Source organism: Salmo trutta, chromosome 13, assembly GCF_901001165.1.
Source record: "Salmo trutta chromosome 13, fSalTru1.1, whole genome shotgun sequence".
Taxonomy (NCBI): Eukaryota; Metazoa; Chordata; class Actinopteri; order Salmoniformes; family Salmonidae; genus Salmo; species Salmo trutta.
The window spans coordinates 32,912,304-32,938,503 of NC_042969.1; the positions used below are offsets into that span (position 1 = coordinate 32,912,304).

The following is a 26,200-nucleotide window of genomic DNA, read 5'->3' on the forward strand; positions in this document are numbered from 1 at the left end:
TCCTGCCTCCAGCACTGGTATGGAACCTTTCTCCTTTCGTTGTCTGTTTTCTCTTTGATTTGAGTGTCTTAGACCCTGACAGTAGTCCTCTACTCTCCACTTCATCACTTTCCCTGTTTTCACTCTGAGCTGCAGAACCGTCTGGATTTACTGCAGAGGGGTTGAGAATCATTGGTTGGTTCTGATACTCTAATCCTCTCCATCAGGGTCTGTTTTAATCTCTATAGGTGTGTTGGTGGGTAGAGAGTCCCTCTCTCTATCCTCCACAGTTTGGGTTTGGTGAAGATGTGAGGGCTGAGGTCATTTTCCATACATGCAGGAGAGAATATGAACTATATGATATCAGCCTCCCCCAGTCCTTGAAGCTGCTCTTCCTCCTGACTGGTCCTGAGTTCATCTTGTTCCTCTTTAATTTGTCTGAGCTCTGGGTCCTCCTGCCTCAGACTGGGGCTCCACTCCTGCTCACAGTGCTCCTGCACAGGGGGAATGTCCTCCTCAGATATGGGGAGAGTGAGCTTCTGGGATCTGATACAGTTTCTGACAATTCAATAAATATTTGGTCTAAAACTAAATCCAACGTGTTCTTCTCTAAGTCCTGTCTAAAACATGAAATTACTACATTTGAAAAAGCTAACTAGTTTATTGGTTTTAGTACACAGAGAATATGCTATGGGATTCAACATTACAATTACAGCGTTGCCTTTCTACTTGTATATTTACAATCGTGTACCTTTGGCTTCTGTCTTACCAAGATGCCATATGAATGATTGATGTTGATACAGTTGGAAGTCGTCAGTACAAACCTGCTCTGTGTAACTTTACCTACGTCATTACTACTAGTTTTCCGCTCGGCAGATGAGAACTTCCGGTGCACAGTTTTGAATCTTCGTTGTTCGCTTTCGGTTGCTATCCGAGACGTGGGCCCAAGCAAATGTACTGACCATAATCTTCAAAGGTAACGTTGTGTCCCGATTCGCTAAAATCTAATATTGAATAAACAAATAGTAATGCATAGTGAGTTAAACACGAGAAACTGTAACGTTTAGCCTTTATTTACAGTCGTGGTTATAGGGTTTTTGGTAGCAGGCATTAGCTAGCGTGCTATCCGGTATCATTGGGACTTCCATATCCCCTCATTGAAGTTTACATTTAAAATGGTTTGGTAAGAGTTAGTCTAGCGTTGCAATACCTCAAATCTCGACGATATTAGGTAAGCGTTATGGTTAGGGTAGGGGTTAAGGTTAGTTAGGGTTAAGGTTAGTTAGGGTTAAGGTTAGTTAGGGTTTAGGTTAGTTAGGGTTTAGGTTAGTTAGGGTTAAGGTTAGTTAGGGTTAAGGTTAGTTAGGGTTTAGGTTAGTTAGGGTTTAGGTTAGTTAGGGTTTAGGTTAGTTAGGGTTTAGGTTAGTTAGGGTTTAGGTTAGTTAGGGTTTAGGTTAGTTAGGGTTTAGGTTAGTTAGGGTTTAGGTTAGTTAGGGTTTAGGTTAGTTAGGGTTTAGGTTAGTTAGGGTTAAGGTTAGTTAGGGTTTAGGTTAGTTAGGGTTTAGGTTAGTTAGGGTTAAGGTTAGTTAGGGTTAAGGTTAGTTAGGGTTAAGGTTAGTTAGGGTTTAGGTTAGTTAGGGTTTAGGTTAGTTAGGGTTTAGGTTAGTTAGGGTTTAGGTTAGTTAGGGTTTAGGTTAGATACGTCCCAAGGATATATCGGATAGCACAGACCATTAGCTAGCTAGGCTACTACTACATACTTAATCAAATACCTAGATAAAATACATTTGCCTGCTACGAGAATGTGTCTTGCTATTGTTAGCTAATAAAGATACTGCATTATCAAAATGTGTCTTGTTTGTTTTCATTGGCCAAAGAGGGCTGGCCAGGGCATTGCTAACTGTCGGTGGGTACGCAGCCCGGGCATGTTGGTACCGTGTTGTTTCCAGATAATACTCATATTGTCCCCCTTACAGAGAGAGAGAAAGGCACCATGGATGACGATAATCACAGATTATTTCATAGAGTTGCAGAGAAACTGGGCTGGTCAGAGAAGGGAGGATTGGAAACAGCAGAACAACAGGTATGTTGTGGTTACTTCGTCACATGAATTAGAACCACCAGTGATTATCTTAATCAATTGCACACTATTTCCTATGTAGTGCTCTATATAGGGAATAGAGTCCTATAGTCCCCGGTCAAAGGTAGTGCACTATATAGGGAATAGAGTCCTGTAGTCCCCGGTCAAAAGTAGTGCACTATATAGGGAATAGAGTCCTATAGTCCCCGGTCAAAAGTAGTGCACTATATAGGGAATACAGTGAATAGTGCACTATTTGTTTTGACCAGAGTCCTATAGTCCCCGGTTAAAAGTAGTGCACTATAGGGAATAGGGTTCCATTTCAAACACATCCTGTGTCTTCTCTGCAGCTGATTAAGAGCATCAGTAAGACTCGGCGTCTGGCCGTAGGCTGTCATGCCTCCAGGGGTGCTCAAGACCTTCCTCCCCCAGTCCAGCTACATCTGCTAGACAGTGAGGAAGAGGATGACAGAGGCTCAGGGAAAGAGAACCAGGTCTCCAAGGGCAACAATTACAGGACCAAGGTGTTCATGGAGTCCAGTGACGATGATTTCGACCAGTGTAAGTGAGAGTCAGTGGGTTGGGTTACTAGACTATTAGGATATAAAGGGCTGTTTCCAAGAGGCCTGTTAAACATGTTCTGTGCTGAAGGGTGTCTCCTTGTTGCGAGTTATATTAAACCTGGACTGATTTTTGCTTGACTTTACCTACGACTGCTGTCTTTTTGTTCACCTGGAAGATTCCTTTACACCTGGTCCAGAGCTGTATGAGCATTGGCTAACTCCTGATTATGGTTGTCATGGTGCTAAACATGTATGCCTATGACAGCTATACATTGAAATACTGTAGTTGAATGAATTAATCTCCATGTTCTTCTTGTCTGTAGTTCTTGTGGAGCAGGCTACACCCAAAACTGCTTCTCGGAAACATTGCAGTGCTGCTAAGAAAGTCAGGTAAAGTAGTGATTTGTCCAGCTAAGGTTGGTACAATTACCGTATAACTGTAACTGACAGTTATGTATGAAGACCGTCATGAAAATAAAATACCTGTAAAAAACAATAAAGATGGGACAGCATTAGTGCCCTGTTGAGTCCGTTTCAAACATGGTGGATAAATGAAGATAATTCACTTTACCATAAATAAATAAAAAGTGTGCCGTTCCGGTCTGTTTAACGGGGTGATTCTCCCATAGACACCAATACAATAGCAGCTGACTGTAACGTAACCAGAAAAAATCAGGGAGTGGGATGTCTTGTTTCCTGCCTGGTATTGTGATGCAATCATTTCCATGGAAATGTAGAATGTTCATTGAAGTGATGTTAACTGATGTGGCTCATGCAACGGAATGTCTTTTTTAAAATGTCAGTTGAGTTCAATCAACAAATCGCAGCACATTTTACTTCCTGCCTTGCTCATATGGGTACACTCACAATGGCCGCCAGTCCACCCATTATGCCATCATTGACTTGAATGGGGACACCCGTTCTATTCATTCTATCTCTATGGCAGCACATGCAGAGGAGAGTAGAATATTATAATTGTTTATTTTATACATTTCTTTGCCGTTATTACAGTGACAGCTCTCATTTGGTTGGCCAATTACCGTCATCCAAAATTCCATAACTGTCACAGTCCTACTTCCAGCCTACATAGCCTTGTAGTCTTATGGCTCTATTCAATCAATGTCCGATCGTGCCGACATATGCTGCGTTTACCGTGAATGCAGTCTCCGCTAACCTCGTAACATTGCCTTTAAATTTCAATCACGCTGTAACGCTGAACTTCCACGATACGGATTGAATAGTGCCCTTAATCCCCTTTTCTCTATCTACTCATTCAATTTAACAAAATGTGTTTATTCTCTCCCCTCTAGTGAACCAGTCCTTGTATTAAGCTCAGACAGTGATGACCACTTTGAAAAGTGTAAGTATCATACTGCTGCCTTGACATATGTATTGGGGAAGTCATGTTTTGATCATTATGTCATCATATTCTGAAACCCAATGAGGCTTCAGAATTCTTTATTGAAACAATGTTGTATGTAATTTGTAAATGGGTCTTTGCCATGTCTAATTTGGTGTATGTCATTTCTAAGTCAAAGAACAGAAGTCTTTCTGACTGTCCGGGGCCCGGTTTCCTAAATGCATCTTAAGGCTATGTTCATTGTTAGAACCTTTGTTGGCGCATCGTTAAATCTCACAGCTGTTTCCCAAAACAAAAGTTTTCAAAAGTTTTCAACTAAAGTTGTACTTGAAAACACTTGTTTACAGACTGCCTCAAACTACTTGTAGAACAGCAAAGTGTGTCGTTAGATTCCTATTTTTACCTACCACGTCACTTTACACACACAAGATCGCCACTAAACACAGAATCAAGATGTGTATCAGTCTCTCTGACCGCCAATAACTTCACAACCTAGTTGATTTACAAATACTAAGTTGCCGATGTCATTGCAATTGTTACAAACAAGCGAAGGATAAAAATATTTAGAAACAAAGCTTCAAATAAAAACCGAGAGGACTGCATTAAAAGACAAATAGCCTACCTACAGTAGACTATAGACCTATATATTATAAATAGACTACCTACAGTATAAACTATAGACCTATATATACTGCTCAAAAAAATAAATGGAACACTTAAACAACACAATGTAACTCCAAGTCAATCACACTTCTGTGAAATCAAACTGTCCACTTAGGAAGCAACACTGATTGACAATAAATTTCACATGCTGTTGTGCAAATGGCATAGACAACAGGTGGAAATTATAGGTAATTAGCAAGACACCCCCAATAAAGGAGTGGGTCTGCAGGTGGTGACCACAGACCACTTCTCAGTTCCCCTTTATTGGGGGTGTCTTGCTAATTGCCTATAATTTCCACCTGTTGTCTATTCCATTTGCACAACAGCATGTGAAATTTATTGTCAATCAGTGTTGCTTCCTAAGTGGACAGTTTGATTTCACAGAAGTGTGATTGACTTGGAGTTACATTGTGTTGTTTAAGTGTTCCCTTTGTTTTTTTGAGCAGTGTATTATAAATAGACTACCTACAGTATAGACTATAGACCTATATATTATAAATAGACTATAGACCTATATATTATAGACTACTTACAGTATAGACTATAGGCCTATATATTATAGACTATAGACCTATATGTTATAAATAAACTATAGACCTATATATTATAAATAGACTACCTACAATATAGACTACACCTATATATTATAAATAGACTACCTACAGTAGACTATAGACCTATATATTACAAATATACTACAGTAGAGACTATAGACCTATATATTATAGCCTACCTACTGTATAGACTATAGGCCTATATATTATAAATAGACTACCTACAGAATAGACTATAGACCTATATATTAGAAATATACTATAGACCTATATATTATAGACTATAGACCTATATATTATAGCCTACCTACAGTATAAACTATAGACCTATATATTATAGACTACCTACAGTATAGACTACACCTATATATTATAAATAGACTACCTACTGTATAGACTACACCTATATATAATAAATAGACTACCTACAGTATAGACTATACACCTATATATTGTAAATAGACTACCTACAGTATAAACTATACACATATATATTATAGACTACCTACAGTAGAGACTATAGACCTATATATTATAAATAGACTACCTACAGTAGAGACTATAGACCTATATATTACAAATAGACTACCTACAGTAGAGACTATAGACCTATATATTATAGCCTACCTACAGTAGACTATAGACCAAATATTATAAATAGCCTACCTACAGTAGACTATAGACCTATATATTATAGCCTACCTACAGTATAGGCTATAGACCTATATATTATATATTTCAATGATTAAATACATTTCATGTTCATTTAATAGTTTTATTTTGCTGTTTGTCTACCGTCTGTAACTTTTCCCTCAATATGTTTCATAATGTGAAGCCTAACTTGCCAAATCCTGATTCAGTGCATTATTATAGGGTAAGCATTAGAATAAGCCACCCCAATATTTGCAGCCATAGCTGATAATATCTTTAGGAGCTGATCCGTCATCAGTATTGTGAAGTAATTCTAATGTTAAGTTAAGATTTGAATGGAGAAAGCTGATCCAAGAGCAGCGTTGCCTTTCTTTCAGTCCTATCAGTATGAACACATTCTCCAACGTACTTAGTGAATGTTCTCTCTGTGTGGGGTTTTGGGAAACTTATTTTTCGTCTTCGGCCATTGTAGGAAAGATGCATCATTAAAACACTCGTAAGTTCCATCACTGTCGTGGAAACCGGGCCCAGGGCCCTTCCATATCTCCAAACTCGTGTCATTGTCCCCACGATGAAATCGGGGAGGGGACTGTAGATCGGTCTCCACCCGCCTGTCCATACATTCGTACGTTAGTCACACGGTTTTGACTCATCTCTGGTGAATGATGAGGTAATTAACGTAAATGTGTTAGTCACAGCAGAGAGGAAAAGGCCAAGTGAGAGGTATAACTGGCGCTGCTGCATCATTAGGATGACATGTTTACTGTTCCCTTGTGTCTCGTCTGGTGCCCCTGAAGTCCTGAGCCGTGTGAAAACTCCCAAGCCTAAGCTCAAGGAAGCGGAGCGTGGCAGTGTAGACAGGTACAGTGGTCCCAACCTCTTACCATGACTATGGTCCCTATCGTGTGTTAAATACTCAGGTTTATCTCCTGTTTTGTCCTCAGCCTCAAAAACTTCGTTGTCGACAGCTTTTCCTCCGATGATGACTTTGTCGCTGAGAGGAAGAAAAAACCTACCTCTAAAGGTAACATCGACTGCTTCCCTAATGGCAACTTATTCTCTATTTAATGTACTACTTTTGACCAGGGCGAATAGGGCTCTATTTAAAAGTAGTGGACTATTTAGGGAATAGGTTGCCTTTTGACCCGCTATCGTTGACTGTCCTCATACATGCTTGTAATAATCTGAATTACGTTTCTAATAAGTTCTTTCTGCTCGATTTCACTTCAGCACTGTGATTACTTTTATTTGCATAGCCAGAATTGAAGTAATACCCAGGAAGCCTTGGTTAATATGATATATTGTCATGGCTAGGGGAGTTGTTAGGCTGACCGCGTTACATGGAGACTCATCATGTCTTCTACAGGTGCCTTTAAGACCCCTAAGCCGTCATCCTTCCAGACCCCAGTCAGAAGACCCCTGTCCCAGTGTGACACTCCAGTTTTCCTCAGCGACAGTGAAGAAGATGGTATTGTGATGAAGAGCACGTGGGGGACATGCCACCCTGTGCACCAGTCGCCGCCGTCACAGACGCACAAAGTCAAAGTCCTACAAAGTAACCAGAAGGACAAAATCTTCTTTCCCTCTCCCAGCCCTCTTCTGCCTTCCCTCTCTCCCAGCTCTCCTCCTCTCTGCTCCTCCTTCACCCCATCCCCGACCCCCCTTCCACGGCGGAACTACTCAGCCCCGTCGAAGGTGGAGGACTCAGCCAGCTCAGAGGAAGAGTTCCTCAGCTTACTGGACAGAATTAAGAAGAACCACAAGACCGGCAACACCCCAACACCTAAACCCAACATGGGTAACACCCCAACTCCCAACATGGGTAACACCCCAACATCCCAACTCACAACACGGGTAACACCCCAACTCACAACACGGGTAACACCCCAACTCACAACATGGGTAACACCCCAACTCCCAACATGGGTAACACCCCAACACCTAAACCCAACACGGGTAACACCCCAACTCCCAACATGGGTAACACCCCAACACCTAAACACCTAAACACAGCACGGGTAACATCCCAACACCTAATCCCAACACGGGTAACACCCCAACACCTAAACACAACACGGGTAACATCCCAACACCTAATCCCAACACTGGTAACACCCCAACACCTAATCCCAACACTGGTAACACCCCAACTCCCAACATGGGTAACACCCCAACACCTAAACACCTAAACACAACACGGGTAACACCCCAACACCTAAACACAACACGGGTAACACCCCAACACCTAATCCCAACACCTAATCCCAACACGGGTAACACCCCAACACCTAATCCCAACACGGGTAACACCCCAACACCTAATCCCAACACGGGTAACACCCCAACACCTAATCCCAACACGGGTAACACCCCAACACCTAATCCCAACACGGGTAACACCCCAACACCTAATCCCAACACGGGTAACACCCCAACACCTAATCCCAACACGGGTAACACCCCAACACCTAAACACAACACGGGTAACATCCCAACACCTAATCCCAACACGGGTAACACCCCAACACCTAATCCCAACACTGGTAACACCCCAACTCCCAACATGGGTAACACCCCAACACCTAAACACCTAAACCCAACACGGGTAACATCCCAACACCTAAACCCAACACGGGTAACACCCCAACTCCCAACATGGGTAACACCTAAACACAACATGGGTAACACCCCAACACCTAAACACAACACGGGTAACACCCCAACACCTAATCCCAACACTGGTAACACCCCAACTCCCAACATGGGTAACACCCCAACACCTAAACACCTAAACACAACACGGGTAACATCCCAACACCTAAACCCAACACGGGTAACACCCCAACTCCCAACATGGGTAACACCCCAACACCTAAACACAACATGGGTAACACCCCAACACCTAAACACAACACGGGTAACACCCCAACACCTAATCCCAACACTGGTAACACCCCAACTCCCAACATGGGTAACACCCCAACACCTAAACACCTAAACACAACACGGGTAACATCCCAACACCTAATCCCAACATGGGTAACACCCCAACACCTAAACACAACACGGGTAACATCCCAACACCTAAACCCAACACGGGTAACACCCCAACTCCCAACATGGGTAACACCCCAACACCTAAACACAACACGGGTAACACCTAAACACAACACGGGTAACATCCCAACACCTAAACCCAACACGGGTAACACCCCAACTCACAACATGGGTAACACCCCAACACCTAAACACAACACGGGTAACACCTAAACACAGCTCACAGTAATAAATCAAATCATATGTTTATTTGTCACATGCGCTGAATACAACCTTACAGTGAAATGCTTACTTACAAACCCTTAACCAACAATGCCGTTAATAAAAAGTTTTAAAGTATTTACAAAAATAAGCTGAAGTAAAAAAAAAATTTAAATAAGAGAAATAGAAAAATACAGAATAATTAAGGAGCTACAATAAAATAAGTAGCGACGCTATATACAGGGTGTTAGGGTACAGAGTCAATGAGAGGAGGCTATATACAGGGTGTTACGGTACAGAGTCAATGAGAGGAGGCTATATACAGGGTGTTACGGTACAGAGTCAATGAGAGGAGGCTATATACAGGGTGTTACGGTACAGAGTCAATGTGAGGAGGCTATATACAGGGTGTTACGGTACAGAGTCAATGAGAGGAGGCTATATACAGGGTGTTACGGTACAGAGTCAATGAGAGGAGGCTATATACAGGGTGTTACGGTACAGAGTCAATGTGAGGAGGCTATATACAGGGTGTTACGGTACAGAGTCGATGTGAGGAGGCTATATACAGGGTGTTACGGTACAGAGTCAATGTGAGGAGGCTATATACAGGGTGTTACGGTACAGAGTCAATGTGAGGAGGCTATATACAGGGTGTTACGGTACAGAGTCAATGTGAGGAGGCTATATACAGGGTGTTACGGTACAGAGTCAATGTGAGGAGGCTATATACAGGGTGTTACGGTACAGAGTCAATGTGAGGAGCCTATATACAGGGTGTTACGGTACAGAGTCAATGTGAGGAGGCTATATACAGGGTGTTACGGTACAGAGTCAATGTGAGGAGGCTATATACAGGGGGTACTGGTACAGAGTCAATGTGAGGAGGCTATATACAGGGTGTTACGGTACAGAGTCAATGTGAGGAGGCTATATACAGGGGGTACTGGTACAATGTGCGGTGATACAGGTTAGTCAAGGTAATTGAGGTAGTATGGTAGTATGTACATGTAGGTAGAGGTTAAGTGACTACGCATAGATGATAAACAGAGATTAGCAGCGACGTAAAATAAGGGGGGGGGCAATGCAAATAGTCTGGGTAACCATTTGATTAGATGTTCAGGAGTCTTATGGCTTGGGGGTAGAAGCTGTTTAAAAGCCTCTTGGACCTAGACTTGGCGCTCAGGTACCGCTTGCCGTGTGGTAGCAGAGAGAACAGTCTATAACTAAGGTGGATGGAGTCTTTGACAATTTTTTGGGGCCTTCCTCTGACACCGCCTGGTATAGAGGTCCTGGATGGCAGGCAGCTTGGTCCCAGTGATGTACTGGGCCGTACGCTCTACCCTCTGTAGTGTCTTGCTGTCGGAGGTCGAGCAGTTGCCATAATGAGTGTAATACAGGGGGATCTTTCTGTAAAGTGGGGTGGCACAGACCTAAAAAGGTGTTGGATCAGAGAGGGTAACGTAACAAAATAAATCTGCACGCTGGTATACTGCTCCCAACATGGTTTTAAATATAACTCTTATATTTCTGTTCACGGTGTCCACCAACAAGGCTTCTGCCAGCTGTGGTCTTTAATTGGTATATTTCCTTTTTTGTTTCTATATCACGTCATCTCATTGGCTGCCTCCTGGTGTGTGTGAATCCAGGGCCCAATCAGAAGCCCCCCCTGTCAGCTCCACAGCCAAAAGCCTCGAAAGAGGTGGGCCCTCGGCCGTTAGTGAGAACGCCCTTGGATCTGAAGACCCCGGTGCGGCCGCTCGTCACTAAACCCACTGGTTCCCAGACGGAATACACACTCAAGACCAGCAGCCTTTCCTCCTCCAGGTAATACTGACCAGGGCCTGGGAGTGTAGCTCAATACTCTACTGACCAGGGCCTGGGAGTGTAGCTCAATACTCTACTGACCAGGGCCTGGGAGTGTAGCTCAATACTCTACTGACCAGGGCCCTGGGAGTGTAGCTCAATACTCTACTGACCAGGGCCCTGGGCGGGGTGTAGCTCAATACTCTACTGACCAGGGCCCTGGGCGGGGTGTAGCTCAATACTCTACTGACCAGGGCCCTGGGCGGGGTGTAGCTCAATACTCTACTGACCAGGGCCCTGGGCGGAGTGTAGCTCAATACTCTACTGACCAGGGCCCGGGAGTGTAGCTCAATACTCTACTAACCAGGGCCCTGGGCGGAGTGTAGCTCAATACTCTACTGACCAGGGCCCTGGGCGGAGTGTAGCTCAATACTCTACTGACCAGGGCCTGGGAGTGTAGCTCAATACTCTACTGACCAGGGCCCTGGGCGGGGTGTAGCTCAATAATCTACTGACCAGGGCCCTGGGCGGGGTGTAGCTCAATACTCTACTGACCAGGGCCCTGGGCGGGGTGTAGCTCAATACTCTACTGACCAGGGCCCGGGAGTGTAGCTCAATACTCTACTGACCAGGGCCCGGGAGTGTAGCTCAATACTCTACTGACCAGGGCCTGGGAGTGTAGCTCAATACTCTACTGACCAGGGCCCTGGGCGGGGTGTAGCTCAATACTCTACTGACCAGGGCCCTGGGCGGGGTGTAGCTCAATACTCTACTGACCAGGGCCCTGGGCGGGGTGTAGCTCAATACTCTACTGACCAGGGCCCTGGGCGGGGTGTAGCTCAATACTCTACTGACCAGGGCCCTGGGCGGGGTGTAGCTCAATACTCTACTGACCAGGGCCCTGGGCGGAGTGTAGCTCAATACTCTACTGACCAGGGCCTGGGAGTGTAGCTCAATACTCTACTGACAAGGGCCTGGGAGTGTAGCTCAATACTCTACTGACCAGGGCCTGGGAGTGTAGCTCAATACTCTACTGACCAGGGCCCTGGGCGGGGTGTAGCTCAATACTCTACTGACCAGGGCCCTGGGCGGGGTGGTAGCTCAATACTCTACTGACCAGGGCCCTGGGCGGGGTGTAGCTCAATACTCTACTGACCAGGGCCCTGGGCGGAGTGTAGCTCAATACTCTACTGACCAGGGCCTGGGAGTGTAGCTCAATACTCTACTGACCAGGGCCCTGGGCGGAGTGTAGCTCAATACTCTACTGACCAGGGCCTGGGAGTGTAGCTCAATACTCTACTGACCAGGGCCCGGGAGTGTAGCTCAATACTCTACTGACCAGGGCCCTGGGCGGGGTGTAGCTCAATACTCTACTGACCAGGGCCCTGGGCGGGGTGTAGCTCAATACTCTACTGACCAGGGCCCTGGGCGGGGTGTAGCTCAATACTCTACTGACCAGGGCCCTGGGCGGGGGTGTAGCTCAATACTCTACTGACCAGGGCCCTGGGCGGAGTGTAGCTCAATACTCTACTGACCAGGGCCTGGGAGTGTAGCTCAATACTCTACTGACCAGGGCCCTGGGCGGAGTGTAGCTCAATACTCTACTGACCAGGGCCTGGGAGTGTAGCTCAATACTCTACTGACCAGGGCCCGGGAGTGTAGCTCAATACTCTACTGACCAGGGCCCTGGGCGGGGTGTAGCTCAATACTCTACTGACCAGGGCCCTGGGCGGGGTGTAGCTCAATACTCTACTGACCAGGGCCCTGGGCGGAGTGTAGCTCAATACTCTACTGACCAGGGCCCTGGGCGGGGTGTAGCTCAATACTGTCTCCTCTCCTTCACCTGTTCTACACTGATCTAAATACATAGGTTCAGGGAAGTGTTTGTGTGTGGCTGAATCTGTGTTTCTCTCCTCAGCGTGTCAGATTCCAGGCTGTGTTTCTCTCCTCAGCGTGTCAGATTCCAGGCTGTGTTTCTCTCCTCAGCGTTTCAGACTCCAGGCTGTGTTTCTCTCCTCAGCGTGTCAGATTCCAGGCTGTGTTTCTCTCCTCAGCGTGTCAGACTCCAGGCTGTGTTTCTCTCCTCAGCGTGTCAGACTCCAGGCTGTGTTTCTCTCCTCAGCGTGTCAGACTCCAGGCTGTGTTTCTCTCCTCGGCGTGTCAGACTCCAGGCTGTGTTTCTCTCCTCAGCGTGTCAGACTCCAGGCTGTGTTTCTCTCCTCAGCGTGTCAGACTCCAGGCTGTGTTTCTCTCCTCAGCGTGTCAGACTCCAGGCTGTGTTTCTCTCCTCAGCGTGTCAGACTCCAGGCTGTGTTTCTCTCAGCGTGTCAGCAGCAGGGTGTCAGACACCAGGCTGTGTTTCTCTCCTCAGCGTGTCAGACTCCAGGCTGTGTTTCTCTCCTCAGCGTGTCAGCAGCAGGGTGTCAGATGCCAGGCTGTGTTTCTCTCTCCTCAGCGTGTCAGCAGCAGGGTGTCAGACACCAGGCTGTGTTTCTCTCTCCGCAGCGTGTCAGCAGCAGGGTGTCAGACACCAGGCTGTGTTTCTCTCCTCAGCGTGTCAGACTCCAGGCTGTGTTTCTCTCAGCGTGTCAGCAGCAGGGTGTCAGACACCAGGCTGTGTTTCTCTCCTCAGCGTGTCAGACTCCAGGCTGTGTTTCTCTCCTCAGCGTGTCAGCTGCAGGGTGTCAGACTCCAGGCTGTGTTTCTCTCTCCTCAGCGTGTCAGCAGCAGGGTGTCAGACCACAGGCTGTGTTTCTCTCTCCGCAGCGTGTCAGCAGCAGGGTGTCAGACACCAGGCTGTGTTTCTCTCCTCAGCGTGTCAGACTCCAGGCTGTGTTTCTCTCAGCGTGTCAGCAGCAGGGTGTCAGACACCAGGCTGTGTTTCTCTCCTCAGCGTGTCAGACTCCAGGCTGTGTTTCTCTCCTCAGCGTGTCAGCAGCAGGGTGTCAGACTCCAGGGTGTTTCCTCCAGTCTCTGTCAGGACCAGGCTCCAGCTACAGCCGCAACTTCAAACAGACCAAGGAGGAGCTCACCAGCAGACTTTACCACCTGTACAACACCAGCGTGTTCAACAGCAAGGTAAACACACACTTTAAGCATACATAGTGTTAGGTTGTAAATAACGGAGTAAAAACTGGCCAACTATGAAAAGCTCAAACCAAGTTTATTCATCCAATGGGTCAGACAGGTGAACAGACAAAGATATGTTCCCACCAGCACCAGTATAGATACTCCAATTTATATGAATTCTTCCTTCCCTCTATACGTTACACCTTTTTTGCTAGGCAGGAAGTTAAGTGATGTGGGTAGTAAACTGTTCCTTCTCCCTTCATGTGACCTGCCCCCCCATTCCTCACTAATCAACAGCTCTCCACCCTCAGTGACCTGACCTTCCTCACTAATCCACAGCTCTCCACCCTCAGTGACCTGACCTGCCCCCCCATTCCTCACTAATCCACAGCTCTCCACCTTTATCAGTGACCTGCCCTGCCCCCCCATTCCTCTCTAATCCACATCTCTCCACCTTTATCAGTGACCTGACCTGCCCCCCCATTCCTCACTAATCCACATCTCTCCACCTTTATCAGTGACCTGCCCCCCCATTCCTCACTAATCCACAGCTCTCCACCTTTATCAGTGACCTGCCCCCCCATTCCTCACTAATCCACAGCTCTCCACCTTTATCAGTGACCTGACCTGCCCCCCCATTCCTCACTAATCCACAGCTCTCCACCTTTATCAGTGACCTGACCTGCCCCCCCATTCCTCACTAATCCACAGCTCTCCACCTTTATCAGTGACCTGACCTGCCCCCCCATTCCTCACTAATCCACAGCTCTCCACCTTTATCAGTGACCTGCCCTGCCCCCCCATTCCTCACTAATCCACAGCTCTCCACCTTTATCAGTGACCTGCACCCCCATTCCTCACTAATCCACAGCTCTCCACCTTTATCAGTGACCTGCCCCCCCATTCCTCACTAATCCACATCTCTCCACCTTTATCAGTGACCTGCCCTGCCCCCCCATTCCTCTCTAATCCACATCTCTCCACCTTTATCAGTGACCTGCCCTGCCCCCCCCATTCCTCACTAATCCACATCTCTCCACCTTTATCAGTGACCTGCCCCCCCATTCCTCACTAATCCACAGCTCTCCACCTTTATCAGTGACCTGACCTGCCCCCCCATTCCTCACTAATCCACAGCTCTCCACCTTTATCAGTGACCTGACCTGCCCCCCCATTCCTCACTAATCCACAGCTCTCCACCTTTATCAGTGACCTGACCTGCCCCCCCATTCCTCACTAATCCACAGCTCTCCACCTTTATCAGTGACCTGCCCTGCCCCCCCATTCCTCACTAATCCACAGCTCTCCACCTTTATCAGTGACCTGCCCCCCCATTCCTCACTAATCCACAGCTCTCCACCTTTATCAGTGACCTGCCCCCCCATTCCTCTCTAATCCACAGCTCTCCACTTTTATCAGTGACCTGCCCCCCCATTCCTCACTAATCCACAGCTCTCCACCTTTATCAGTGACCTGCCCTGCCCCCCCATTCCTCACTAATCCACATCTCTCCACCTTTATCAGTGGCCTGCCCCCCCATTCCTCACTAATCCACATCTCTCCACCTTTATCAGTGACCTGCCCCCCCATTCCTCACTAATCCACAGCTCTCCACCTTTATCAGTGACCTGCCCCCCCATTCCTCACTAATCCACAGCTCTCCACCTTTATCAGTGACCTGCCCCCCCATTCCTCACTAATCCACAGCTCTCCACCTTTATCAGTGACCTGCCCCCCCATTCCTCACTAATCCACAGCTCTCCACCTTTATCAGTGACCTGCCCTGCCCCCCCATTCCTCACTAATCCACAGCTCTCCACCTTTATCAGTGACCTGCCCTGCCCCCCCATTCCTCACTAATCCACAGCTCTCCACCTTTATCAGTGACCTGCACCCCCATTCCTCACTAATCCACAGCTCTCCACCTTTATCAGTGACCTGCCTGCCCCCCCATTCCTCACTAATCCACAGCTCTCCACCTTTATCAGTGACCTGCCCTGCCCCCCCCATTCCTCTCTAATCCACATCTCTCCACCTTTATCAGTGACCTGCCCCCCCATTCCTCACTAATCCACAGCTCTCCACCTTTATCAGTGACCTGCCCCCCCATTCCTCACTAATCCACATCTCTCCACCTTTATCAGTGACCTGCCCCCCCCTTCCTCACTAATCCACAGCTCTCCACCTTTATCAGTGACCTGCCCCCCCATTCCTCACTAATCCACAGCTCTCCACCTTTATCAGTGACCTGCCCCCCCATTCCTCACTAATCCACAGCTCTCCACCTTTATCAGTGACCTGCCCCCCCCATTCCTCACTAATCCACAGCTCTCCACCTTTATCAGTGACCTGCCCCCCCCATTCCTCACTAATCCACAGCTCTCCACCTTTATCAGTGACCTGCCCTGCCCCCCCATTCCTCACTAATCCACAGCTCTCCACCTTTATCAGTGACCTGCTCTGCCCCCCCATTCCTCACTAATCCACAGCTCTCCACCTTTATCAGTGACCTGCCCCCCCATTCCTCACTAATCCACAGCTCTCCACCTTTATCAGTGACCTGCCCTGCCCCCCCATTCCTCACTAATCCACAGCTCTCCACCTTTATCAGTGACCTGCCCCCCCATTCCTCACTAATCCACAGCTCTCCACCTTTATCAGTGACCTGCCCTGCCCCCCCATTCCTCACTAATCCACAGCTCTCCACCTTTATCAGTGACCTGCCCTGCCCCCCCATTCCTCTCTAATCCACATCTCTCCACCTTTATCAGTGACCTGCCCCCCCATTCCTCACTAATCCACAGCTCTCCACCTTTATCAGTGACCTGCCCCCCCATTCCTCACTAATCCACATCTCTCCACCTTTATCAGTGCCCTGCCCCCCCATTCCTCTCTAATCCACATCTCTCCACCTTTATCAGTGACCTGCCCCCCCATTCCTCACTAATCCACAGCTCTCCACCTTTATCAGTGACCTGCCCCCCATTCCTCACTAATCCACATCTCTCCACCTTTATCAGTGACCTGCCCTGCCCCCCCATTCCTCACTAATCCACAGCTCTCCACCTTTATCAGTGACCTGCCCCCCCATTCCTCACTAATCCACAGCTCTCCACCTTTATCAGTGACCTGCCCTGCCCCCCCATTCCTCACTAATCCACAGCTCTCCACCTTTATCAGTGACCTGACCTGCCCCCCCATTCCTCACTAATCCACAGCTCTCCACCTTTATCAGTGACCTGCCCCCCATTCCTCACTAATCCACAGCTCTCCACCTTTATCAGTGACCTGCCCCCCATTCCTCACTAATCCACAGCTCTCCACCTTTATCAGTGACCTGCCCTGCCCCCCCATTCCTCACTAATCCACATCTCTCCACCTTTATCAGTGACCTGCCCCCCCATTCCTCACTAATCCACATCTCTCCACCTTTATCAGTGACCTGCCCCCCCATTCCTCACTAATCCACATCTCTCCACCTTTATCAGTGACCTGCCCCCCCCTTCCTCACTAATCCACATCTCTCCACCTTTATCAGTGACCTGCCCCCCCATTCCTCACTAATCCACATCTCTCCACCTTTATCAGTGACCTGCCCCCCCATTCCTCACTAATCCACAGCTCTCCACCTTTATCAGTGACCTGCCCCCCCATTCCTCACTAATCCACAGCTCTCCACCTTTATCAGTGACCTGCCCCCCCATTCCTCACTAATCCACATCTCTCCACCTTTATCAGTGACCTGCCCCCCCATTCCTCACTAATCCACAGCTCTCCACCTTTATCAGTGACCTGCCCCCCCATTCCTCACTAATCCACAGCTCTCCACCTTTATCAGTGACCTGCCCCCCCATTCCTCACTAATCCACAGCTCTCCACCTTTATCAGTGACCTGCCCCCTCATTCCTCACTAATCCACAGCTCTCCACCTTTATCAGTGACCTGCCCCCCCATTCCTCACTAATCCACATCTCTCCACCTTTATCAGTGACCTGCCCCCCCATTCCTCACTAATCCACAGCTCTCCACCTTTATCAGTGACCTGCCCCCCCATTCCTCACTAATCCACAGCTCTCCACCTTTATCAGTGACCTGCCCCCCCCATTCCTCACTAATCCACAGCTCTCTACCTTTATCAGTGACCTGCTCTGCCCCCCCATTCCTCACTAATCCACAGCTCTCCACCTTTATCAGTGACCTGCCCCCCCATTCCTCACTAATCCACATCTCTCCACCTTTATCAGTGACCTGCCCCCCCCATTCCTCACTAATCCACATCTCTCCACCTTTATCAGTGACCTGCCCCCCCATTCCTCACTAATCCACAGCTCTCCACCTTTATCAGTGACCTGCCCCCCCATTCCTCACTAATCCACAGCTCTCCACCTTTATCAGTGACCTGCCCCCCCATTCCTCACTAATCCACATCTCTCCACCTTTATCAGTGACCTGCCCCCCCATTCCTCACTAATCCACATCTCTCCACCTTTATCAGTGACCTGCCCCCCCATTCCTCACTAATCCACAGCTCTCCACCTTTATCAGTGACCTGCCCCCCCATTCCTCACTAATCCACAGCTCTCCACCTTTATCAGTGACCTGCCCCCCCATTCCTCACTAATCCACAGCTCTCCACCTTTATCAGTGACCTGCCCCCCCATTCCTCACTAATCCACAGCTCTCCACCTTTATCAGTGACCTGCCCCCCCATTCCTCACTAATCCACAGCTCTCCACCTTTATCAGTGACCTGCCCCCCCATTCCTCACTAATCCACAGCTCTCCACCTTTATCAGTGACCTGCCCCCCCATTCCTCACTAATCCACAGCTCTCCACCTTTATCAGTGACCTGCCCCCCCATTCCTCACTAATCCACAGCTCTCCACCTTTATCAGTGACCTGCCCCCCCATTCCTCACTAATCCACAGCTCTCTACCTTTATCAGTGACCTGCTCTGCCCCCCCATTCCTCACTAATCCACAGCTCTCCACCTTTATCAGTGACCTGCCCCCCCCATTCCTCACTAATCCACAGCTCTCTACCTTTATCAGTGACCTGCTCTGCCCCCCCATTCCTCACTAATCCACAGCTCTCCACCTTTATCAGTGACCTGCCCTGCCCCCCCATTCCTCACTAATCCACAGCTCTCCACCTTTATCAGTGACCTGCCCTGCCCCCCCATTCCTCTCTAATCCACATCTCTCCACCTTTATCAGTGACCTGCCCCCCCATTCCTCACTAATCCACAGCTCTCCACCTTTATCAGTGACCTGCCCCCCCATTCCTCACTAATCCACAGCTCTCCACCTTTATCAGTGACCTGCCCCCCCATTCCTCCCTAATCCACAGCTCTCCACCTTTATCAGTGACCTGCCCCCCCATTCCTCACTAATCCACAGCTCTCCACCTTTATCAGTGACCTGCCCCCCCATTCCTCACTAATCCACAGCTCTCCACCTTTATCAGTGACCTGCCCCCCCCATTCCTCACTAATCCACAGCTCTCCACCTTTATCAGTGACCTGCCCCCCCATTCCTCACTAATCCACAGCTCTCCACCTTTATCAGTGACCTGCCCCCCCATTCCTCCACTAATCCACAGCTCTCCACCTTTATCAGTGACCTGCTCTGCCCCCCCATTCCTCACTAATCCACAGCTCTCCACCTTTATCAGTGACCTGCCCCCCCATTCCTCACTAATCCACAGCTCTCCACCTTTATCAGTGACCTGCCCTGCCCCCCCATTCCTCACTAATCCACAGCTCTCCACCTTTATCAGTGACCTGCCCCCCCATTCCTCACTAATCCACAGCTCTCCACCTTTATCAGTGACCTGCCCTGCCCCCCCATTCCTCACTAATCCACAGCTCTCCACCTTTATCAGTGACCTGCCCTGCCCCCCCATTCCTCTCTAATCCACATCTCTCCACCTTTATCAGTGACCTGCCCCCCCATTCCTCACTAATCCACAGCTCTCCACCTTTATCAGTGACCTGCCCCCCCATTCCTCACTAATCCACATCTCTCCACCTTTATCAGTGCCCTGCCCCCCCATTCCTCTCTAATCCACATCTCTCCACCTTTATCAGTGACCTGCCCCCCATTCCTCACTAATCCACAGCTCTCCACCTTTATCAGTGACCTGCCCCCCCATTCCTCACTAATCCACATCTCTCCACCTTTATCAGTGACCTGCCCTGCCCCCCCATTCCTCACTAATCCACAGCTCTCCACCTTTATCAGTGACCTGCCCCCCCATTCCTCACTAATCCACAGCTCTCCACCTTTATCAGTGACCTGCCCTGCCCCCCCATTCCTCACTAATCCACAGCTCTCCACCTTTATCAGTGACCTGACCTGCCCCCCCATTCCTCACTAATCCACAGCTCTCCACCTTTATCAGTGACCTGCCCCCCATTCCTCACTAATCCACAGCTCTCCACCTTTATCAGTGACCTGCCCCCCATTCCTCACTAATCCACAGCTCTCCACCTTTATCAGTGACCTGCCCTGCCCCCCCATTCCTCACTAATCCACATCTCTCCACCTTTATCAGTGACCTGCCCCCCCATTCCTCACTAATCCACATCTCTCCACCTTTATCAGTGACCTGCCCCCCCATTCCTCACTAATCCACATCTCTCCACCTTTATCAGTGACCTGCCCCCCCATTCCTCACTAATCCACATCTCTCCACCTTTATCAGTGACCTGCCCCCCCATTCCTCACTAATCCACATCTCTCCACCTTTATCAGTGACCTGCCCCCCCATTCCTCACTAATCCACAGCTCTCCACCTTTATCAGTGACCTGCCCCCCCATTCCTCACTAATCCACAGCTCTCCACCTTTATCAGTGACCTGCCCCCCCCATTCCTCACTAATCCACATCTCTCCACCTTTATCAGTGACCTGCCCCCCCATTCCTCACTAATCCACAGCTCTCCACCTTTATCAGTGACCTGCCCCCTCATTCCTCACTAATCCACAGCTCTCCACCTTTATCAGTGACCTGCCCCCCCATTCCTCACTAATCCACATCTCTCCACCTTTATCAGTGACCTGCCCCCCCATTCCTCACTAATCCACAGCTCTCCACCTTTATCAGTGACCTGCCCCCCCATTCCTCACTAATCCACAGCTCTCCACCTTTATCAGTGACCTGCCCCCCCATTCCTCACTAATCCACAGCTCTCTACCTTTATCAGTGACCTGCTCTGCCCCCCCATTCCTCACTAATCCACAGCTCTCCACCTTTATCAGTGACCTGCCCCCCCATTCCTCACTAATCCACATCTCTCCACCTTTATCAGTGACCTGCCCCCCCCATTCCTCACTAATCCACATCTCTCCACCTTTATCAGTGACCTGCCCCCCCATTCCTCACTAATCCACAGCTCTCCACCTTTATCAGTGACCTGCCCCCCCATTCCTCACTAATCCACAGCTCTCCACCTTTATCAGTGACCTGCCCCCCCATTCCTCACTAATCCACATCTCTCCACCTTTATCAGTGACCTGCCCCCCCATTCCTCACTAATCCACATCTCTCCACCTTTATCAGTGACCTGCCCCCCCATTCCTCACTAATCCACAGCTCTCCACCTTTATCAGTGACCTGCCCCCCCATTCCTCACTAATCCACAGCTCTCCACCTTTATCAGTGACCTGCCCCCCCATTCCTCACTAATCCACAGCTCTCTACCTTTATCAGTGACCTGCTCTGCCCCCCCATTCCTCACTAATCCACAGCTCTCCACCTTTATCAGTGACCTGCCCCCCCATTCCTCACTAATCCACATCTCTCCACCTTTATCAGTGACCTGCCCCCCCCATTCCTCACTAATCCACAGCTCTCCACCTTTATCAGTGACCTGCCCCCCCATTCCTCACTAATCCACAGCTCTCCACCTTTATCAGTGACCTGCCCCCCCATTCCTCACTAATCCACAGCTCTCCACCTTTATCAGTGACCTGCCCCCCCATTCCTCACTAATCCACAGCTCTCCACCTTTATCAGTGACCTGCCCCCCCCATTCCTCACTAATCCACAGCTCTCCACCTTTATCAGTGACCTGCCCCCCCATTCCTCACTAATCCACAGCTCTCCACCTTTATCAGTGACCTGCCCTGCCCCCCCATTCCTCACTAATCCACAGCTCTCCACCTTTATCAGTGACTGCAACCATGTGATTGCCTTTCCCTTACTCAGTAACATTCCAAGCCTTTCCCTTACTCAGTAACATTCCAAGCCTTTCCCTTACTCAGTAACATTCCAAGCCTTTCCCTTACTCAGTAACATTCCAAGCCTTTCCCTTACTCAGTAACATTCCAAGCTTCATTGACTCCACCATATATATTCTTCCTACCATTAACTTGTGGTGTAACAACCAGACAGTAGCCCTTCTCCTCTCCAAAGGATCCCTGATGTCTAACAATACCATTAACTTGTGGTGTAACAACCAGACAGTAGCCCTTCTCCTCTCCAAAGGATCCCTGATGTCTAACAATACCATTAACTTGTGGTGTAACAACCAGACAGTAGCCCTTCTCCTCTCCAAAGGATCCCTGATGTCTAACAATAACATTAACTTGTGGTGTAACAACCAGACAGTAGCCCTTCTCCTCTCCAAAGGATCCCTGATGTCTAACAATACCATTAACTTGTGGTGTAACAACCAGACAGTAGCCCTTCTCCTCTCCAAAGGATCCCTGATGTCTAACAATACCATTAACTTGTGGTGTAACAACCAGACAGTAGCCCTTCTCCTCTCCAAAGGATCCCTGATGTCTAACAATACCATTAACTTGTGGTGTAACAACCAGACAGTAGCCCTTCTCCTCTCCAAAGGATCCCTGATGTCTAACAATACCATTAACTTGTGGTGTAACAACCAGACAGTAGCCCTTCTCCTCTCCAAAGGATCCCTGATGTCTAACAATACCATTAACTTGTGGTGTAACAACCAGACAGTAGCCCTTCTCCTCTCCAAAGGATCCCTGATGTCTAACAATACCATTAACTTGTGGTGTAACAACCAGACAGTAGCCCTTCTCCTCTCCAAAGGATCCCTGATGTCTAACAATACCATTAACTTGTGGTGTAACAACCAGACAGTAGCCCTTCTCCTCTCCAAAGGATCCCTGATGTCTAACAATACCATTAACTTGTGGTGTAACAACCAGACAGTAGCCCTTCTCCTCTCCAAAGGATCCCTGATGTCTAACAATACCATTAACTTGTGGTGTAACAACCAGACAGTAGCCCTTCTCCTCTCCAAAGGATCCCTGATGTCTAACAATACCATTAACTTGTGGTGTAACAACCAGACAGTAGCCCTTCTCCTCTCCAAAGGATCCCTGATGTCTAACAATACCATTAACTTGTGGTGTAACAACCAGACAGTAGCCCTTCTCCTCTCCAAAGGATCCCTGATGTCTAACAATACCATTAACTTGTGGTGTAACAACCAGACAGTAGCCCTTCTCCTCTCCAAAGGATCCCTGATGTCTAACAATACCATTAACTTGTGGTGTAACAACCAGACAGTAGCCCTTCTCCTCTCCAAAGGATCCCTGATGTCTAACAATACCATTAACTTGTGGTGTAACAACCAGACAGTAGCCCTTCTCCTCTCCAAAGGATCCCTGATGTCTAACAATACCATTAACTTGTGGTGTAACAACCAGACAGTAGCCCTTCTCCTCTCCAAAGGATCCCTGATGTCTAACAATACCATTAACTTGTGGTGTAACAACCAGACAGTAGCCCTTCTCCTCTCCAAAGGATCCCTGATGTCTAACAATACCATTAACTTGTGGTGTAACAACCAGACAGTAGCCCTTCTCCTCTCCAAAGGATCCCTGATGTCTAACAATACCATTAACTTGTGGTGTAACAACCAGACAGTAGCCCTTCTCCTCTCCAAAGGATCCCTGATGTCTAACAATAACACGTTCTGACAGAATGTAAACGTTCTACATTCTCCTCTCTCCCTCAGTGACATGAATAAGGATATTTCATATTTTCAAGTTTAGAAGTCAGAACCCATCAACACACAGGTATAAGCGTACATATACTGCCATATCACTTGGAGAGTGATAAAGATGGCATCTTATAAAGTGTTTTGTGTTGACTTGCACCTTACCATCATGTGACCTGGGATTATCTTGCATGTTTTACCTCCTCTTGCCTTTATAACATCTTTGTGCCCCAGCTGCCCAGTAACATGTCAGTGAGCTGGAATAAGAAGATGAGGAAGACTGCTGGCTACTGCATCACAGGGCAGGAGAGAGGTGGGAACCGATACGCCCGCATCCAACTCTCTGAGAAAGTCTGTGACTCTGCAGGTAAGGCTTCACTGGTTGAGGAACTAATTACATTACATGTATGTTGTTATAACATTTTAAATTATGTTCTGGTGTAAGTCTTTTAAAGTTCAACTTTAATGTGAATAGCCTGTGTCTGTATGATAATATCTCCCACCTTCCCTCATTCTCACCCGTCCTCCCTCTCCTCTCCTCTCCTCCAATCCCCATCCTCCCCCTTCTCTCCTCCCAGACCGTCTGCGTGACACGTTAGTCCATGAGATGTGCCACGCTGCCACCTGGTTGATCAACAGTGTGAGGGATGGGCACGGCCCCTTCTGGAAGCTGTACGCCCGCAAGGCCACGCTGGCACACCCCGAGCTGCCCATGGTCACCCGCTGCCACAGCTACGACATTAACTACAAGTACCAGTACCAGTGCAGCCGCTGCAAAAACACGTAGGTCAACACTAACTTCCTGTCTGTCCCTGGATTACACTTACATGAATGCTGTTTTAGTGCTGCAAATGAAGTGGAGTTTGGGGATATTAGATGGATTTATTTAATCCAAGGAAACAGAGTCATTCCATCAAATGAAATAGTTGTCCTGTGTGGATCAGCAGGGGTCACATTACACCAACAATATATACTCACTGTGTTAATCACTGCGGATAAGTGTCCACTAAATTGCATTATATTATTGCTATATTAGTTACCTGAGTCTAAACTACAGTATGTATTGTCACAGTTTATAGTTATGCTGTCAGACTAGGTAGTTTAAGCCCTCAGTCTACCATGGATCAATTCATGGCTAAACTGTAAAACCAGTTGATGGCTAAACTGTAAAACCAGTTGATGGCTAAACTGTAAAACCAGTTGATGGCTAAACTGTTCTCTTCCTGCCCTCTGTAGACTCGGTCGTCACTCTAAGTCTCTGGATACCCAGAGGTTTGTGTGTGCCCTCTGTACGGGTCCGCTGGTCCTGCTCACCCCCGCCAAGCCCCGGGCGCCCACGCCCTTCGCCAACTTTGTCAAGGAGAACTATGGCAGTGTTCGCCAAAACCTGGTGGGTCAGAGCCACGGTGAGGTAATGAGGAAACTCAGTGTTGACTTCGCCACCAAGACCAAACTCAGCCAGAACTGAGAGGGAGAGAGAGCGTGTGAAAGAGATGAGGTGGAATCATTCTAACCTGGATTAGACCTACATTACTTTCTTCTCCTGGACTATAAAGCACTCTTGATAAAGCACTCTTGTTAACTCTTGATAAAGCACTCTTGTTCAGTAGTATCCATAAAACCCTCCCTGAACATGCCTTCTTCTATTCATTCCTTGAAGGTTTCCACTGCTCTGATTTGAAGCAATGGTGGGATCCTTCTCTTTCATCCATCCTAATGTCAGATCAGTGGGATCCTTCTTTCATCCATCCTAATGTGTTAGATTAGTGGGATCCTTCTCTTTCAACCATCCTAATGTGTTAGATTAGTGGGGTCTTCAAGTTGATAGGTCTGTCTTAAATACCTCTGTGTATGTATCAGGTTTTCAGAGGCAGCTATGGTGAGTCTGTCATTCCTTACCTCTAACTGGAGTCTCACCGTTACAGTGAAATGAGCCAAGAGAGACACTGAACAGTGACTAAAGGCAACGTGAATCAGTCATATTGTTGTCGAGCCTGCCTGTGACATGGATTCATACCCTTTAAATATCATTTTGTGACCAACTGTTTTCAATTACTTGAAATATTAAATCAGAAAATTGTTCCATGAAATTTCATATGGTGCATAAAAAGCAGATGTGGCAACTTCACATAATTTGTTACATTTTGAAAGTTTGTCTTAATGTTTTGTTCATGTTTGGTTTTTGAATAAAGATTTGATGTTTTACACATCAGTGTCAACTGTACAGTATCTGATG

At 47.9% G+C, this 26,200-nt stretch overlaps 1 protein-coding gene and 2 long non-coding RNA genes across 20 annotated transcripts; 1 reads left to right on the top strand and 2 right to left on the bottom strand.

Moving 5' to 3' along the window:
• Window positions 1–842: 842 nt before the first annotated feature.
• On the top strand, window positions 843–26,188 carry LOC115205668 (serine/arginine repetitive matrix protein 1). 17 transcript variants are annotated; one of them, XM_029771881.1, is made up of 15 exons: window positions 847–955; window positions 1,956–2,062; window positions 2,410–2,620; window positions 2,946–3,012; window positions 3,933–3,982; window positions 6,648–6,711; window positions 6,795–6,874; window positions 7,217–7,672; window positions 10,758–10,935; window positions 13,238–13,482; window positions 13,528–13,561; window positions 13,710–13,992; window positions 24,199–24,331; window positions 24,543–24,747; window positions 25,201–26,188. In XM_029771881.1, the coding sequence occupies exons 2-15, from the start codon at window positions 1,973–1,975 to the stop codon at window positions 25,430–25,432; spliced, it is 2,328 nt and encodes a 775-aa protein (XP_029627741.1). In that variant the 5' UTR covers window positions 847–955; window positions 1,956–1,972; the 3' UTR covers window positions 25,433–26,188. The 17 variants fall into 17 exon arrangements, with proteins under 17 accessions (XP_029627747.1, XP_029627748.1, XP_029627746.1 ...); XM_029771878.1 differs by having other exon boundaries at window positions 13,238–13,341; window positions 13,442–13,743; window positions 13,789–13,992; XM_029771882.1 differs by having other exon boundaries at window positions 13,238–13,341; window positions 13,442–13,581; window positions 13,696–13,992.
• Window positions 7,869–8,996, bottom strand: LOC115205670 (uncharacterized). Of its 2 annotated transcripts, none has more exons than XR_003880657.1 (4): window positions 8,935–8,996; window positions 8,753–8,836; window positions 8,109–8,378; window positions 7,869–7,913 (listed from the first exon to the last, which is right to left on the bottom strand). It is a non-coding gene; the product is annotated as an uncharacterized LOC115205670 (long non-coding RNA). The 2 variants fall into 2 exon arrangements; XR_003880658.1 differs by lacking the exon at window positions 7,869–7,913 and adding an exon at window positions 8,033–8,065.
• On the bottom strand, window positions 8,409–8,749 carry LOC115205671 (uncharacterized). Its single transcript, XR_003880659.1, has 3 exons — window positions 8,669–8,749; window positions 8,525–8,630; window positions 8,409–8,440 (listed from the first exon to the last, which is right to left on the bottom strand). It is a non-coding gene; the product is annotated as an uncharacterized LOC115205671 (long non-coding RNA).
• Window positions 26,189–26,200: the final 12 nt, after the last annotated feature.

What these genes read in the sequence shown, in the direction of transcription:
- LOC115205668 (XM_029771875.1), top strand. Translation starts at nt 1,973, where the DNA reads ATGGATGACGATAATCACAGATTATTTCATAGAGTTGCAGAGAAACTG. An exon ending in GAAAAAACCTACCTCTAAAG is followed by an intron (nt 6,875 to 7,216) that starts GTAACATCGACT and finishes TGTCTTCTACAG; the next exon opens with GTGCCTTTAAGACCCCTAAG. An exon ending in CACCCCAACTCCCAACATGG is followed by an intron (nt 7,673 to 10,757) that starts GTAACACCCCAA and finishes GTGTGAATCCAG; the next exon opens with GGCCCAATCAGAAGCCCCCC.